The sequence below is a fragment of the Plasmodium malariae genome (assembly GCF_900090045.1).
Source record: "Plasmodium malariae genome assembly, contig: PmUG01_00_36, whole genome shotgun sequence".
NCBI classification, from domain to species: Eukaryota; Apicomplexa; class Aconoidasida; order Haemosporida; family Plasmodiidae; genus Plasmodium; species Plasmodium malariae.
This window is the reverse complement of record NW_021638309.1, coordinates 2,382-4,469: the sequence shown is the minus strand read 5'-3', so window position 1 is coordinate 4,469 and position 2,088 is coordinate 2,382. Positions and strand designations below refer to the sequence as shown.

The 2,088-nt window shown below is 21.6% G+C and overlaps 1 protein-coding gene across 1 annotated transcript; it reads left to right on the top strand.

Annotated features, from left to right (window-relative positions):
• On the top strand, positions 1-966 carry PmUG01_00060500 (fam-l protein; the record flags this gene model as incomplete). Its single annotated transcript, XM_029004977.1, has 2 exons — positions 1-87; positions 214-966. The coding sequence occupies 2 exons, from the start codon at positions 1-3 to the stop codon at positions 964-966; spliced, it is 840 nt and encodes a 279-aa protein (XP_028859116.1).
• Between the last annotated feature and the right edge of the window lie 1,122 nt (positions 967-2,088).

Here is a 2,088-nt window from a genome sequence, read left to right as displayed (position 1 = left end):
ATGGAACAAAAAATTACGTCTATGTTATTTAAAAAAATTTCTACGTTTATCCTTTTAAGTTGGATATGTCATATTTATATATATACGGTGTGATAATATTATTTAAGTACATTTGTGATATTTATGTTTTTCGTAATTTATTTTAATTTGTACTTTTTTTAGTGTAACATTGTTTATTTGTTTAAATCATAAATTCTTTTTTTGCTTATTCAGAGAACATATAACAAATTTTTGGACGAATGCATCAATCATCGCAGAAAATTATATACAAGAAATTGTCGTTTAATGGCAAAATACAATCAGGATAAGGACTCAAGCAATGTATGTTTAAAAGAAGAGACAGCAAATAGTGCGAACTATGAAAAAGATATATCTAATAATGCAAAGTGTGCCTCAGGAAAAAGGAAGCATTCGAATAGATGCTTACAAAGGAATGCAAGAAGCCAGAAAATGTATATGAAAAATAAAGCTTGTGTATTTGAAACGAAAAAATATTCCCATTTAGAAAAAAAAATATTTAAGGAACTTGATTATGAAGATTTTCTTAAAAAGAGTAGAACAATTAGTGATAAGATTTATAAAAAAATAATACTTAAAAAATGCGGATTACGACTTGCTTTACCTTTGTTACTGTTCTTGGTACTATTAATATCATTCATGTTAGATAATTTTTGTAGATGTGGGTTTACATATGGTTTGTTTAATATAATAGTTCTTATTTCACGTGGTTCAGCTTCTGGTACTGGGCTGCGTGAAACTGACCTTTCTCCGGCCATAAAATCTTTATATGAATTGTTGAATAAACCACCTTTAAATTGGTTCACAAAAGTTTTAAGACGAGGAAAAGATAGTAAATGGGAAAACTATTGTGTAAAGGGTTTTTTAGGATTTCTAATATATTTTGTACCTTTATTCATTAGGCACCATACTTATATCAGCAGTTTTTTATTATCACAAAAAAGTTAAAAAATATGATAACATTAAATTCAGGAAAAGATAAAATGAATAATAAGATATATTGTTCTTTTTGTAATGAAATATTCGATATCATCTAATATATGAAATACCATGTGAGGTATTCGCAGTATTTATATTGATAACTGATTAAATTTAAAAAATGTAAGTACATGTAACTGCTTTCATTGATGAACACTAGAAAAAAGATATGTTCTCATTTTTTTGTTAATTTGAATGTTTCAAAATTTTTCAATTTATATTATAAGGTATCATTTAAGCTTAAATGAATATTTTGGACTAATGGATATATTTGTATATTTACATATATCCCTATAAAAAGTATGTGATTATAAGTTATAATAAATATAGGGTAGGTCAATTTATATAATTTTATTGATATCTTGTGTTAATTTATATTTTACCAATAAACAATACTTCTTTATTTTTATTTCATTTTATTCTAAAATATATATTTGCTGACTTATTTTGAAAAACGTTTGATAATATTTAAATTAAAAAAATATGTGTTTTGTTTGGTTTTCAATGACATGAAACAAATATATTACCTCGTATTGATGTAAATGCATATATTACATAAAAGAAAATATAATATTTATTACATAATATTAGTTTTATGAGAAATATGTTATGGAATAATTCCATTGTAAATATCGATTTAAAGGACATTTATTTTATATATGAATGATAAAATAATATATAAATATATAATAAAATATTTTTATTAAATTTAGAATATTAATAATAGTTCATTAACTTAATAGTTCTAAATATTCACTATTAAGTGTAAATTTATCCCGATTTGTTATTTTATTATTATGGTAAATTCTAGTGTTAACTGTACATATCAAATATAAAAAATAATATTATAAAAAAATTATAAAAAATATGCCATATAAAATTATAAAATTAATGAAATAATAAATCAAATATTAATAATAATGTATATATAATTGTTTCATTTCTAAAAATAGTAAAATTTTAAATACATTCATATCTATATATAGAATGAGTTATTATTAAAGGAAATAAAAAAATATATAATTTTCTTACATTAATATAATGATGCGGTAATATTATTTATAAATATTTCGCCATTTTTTTATGTTTATG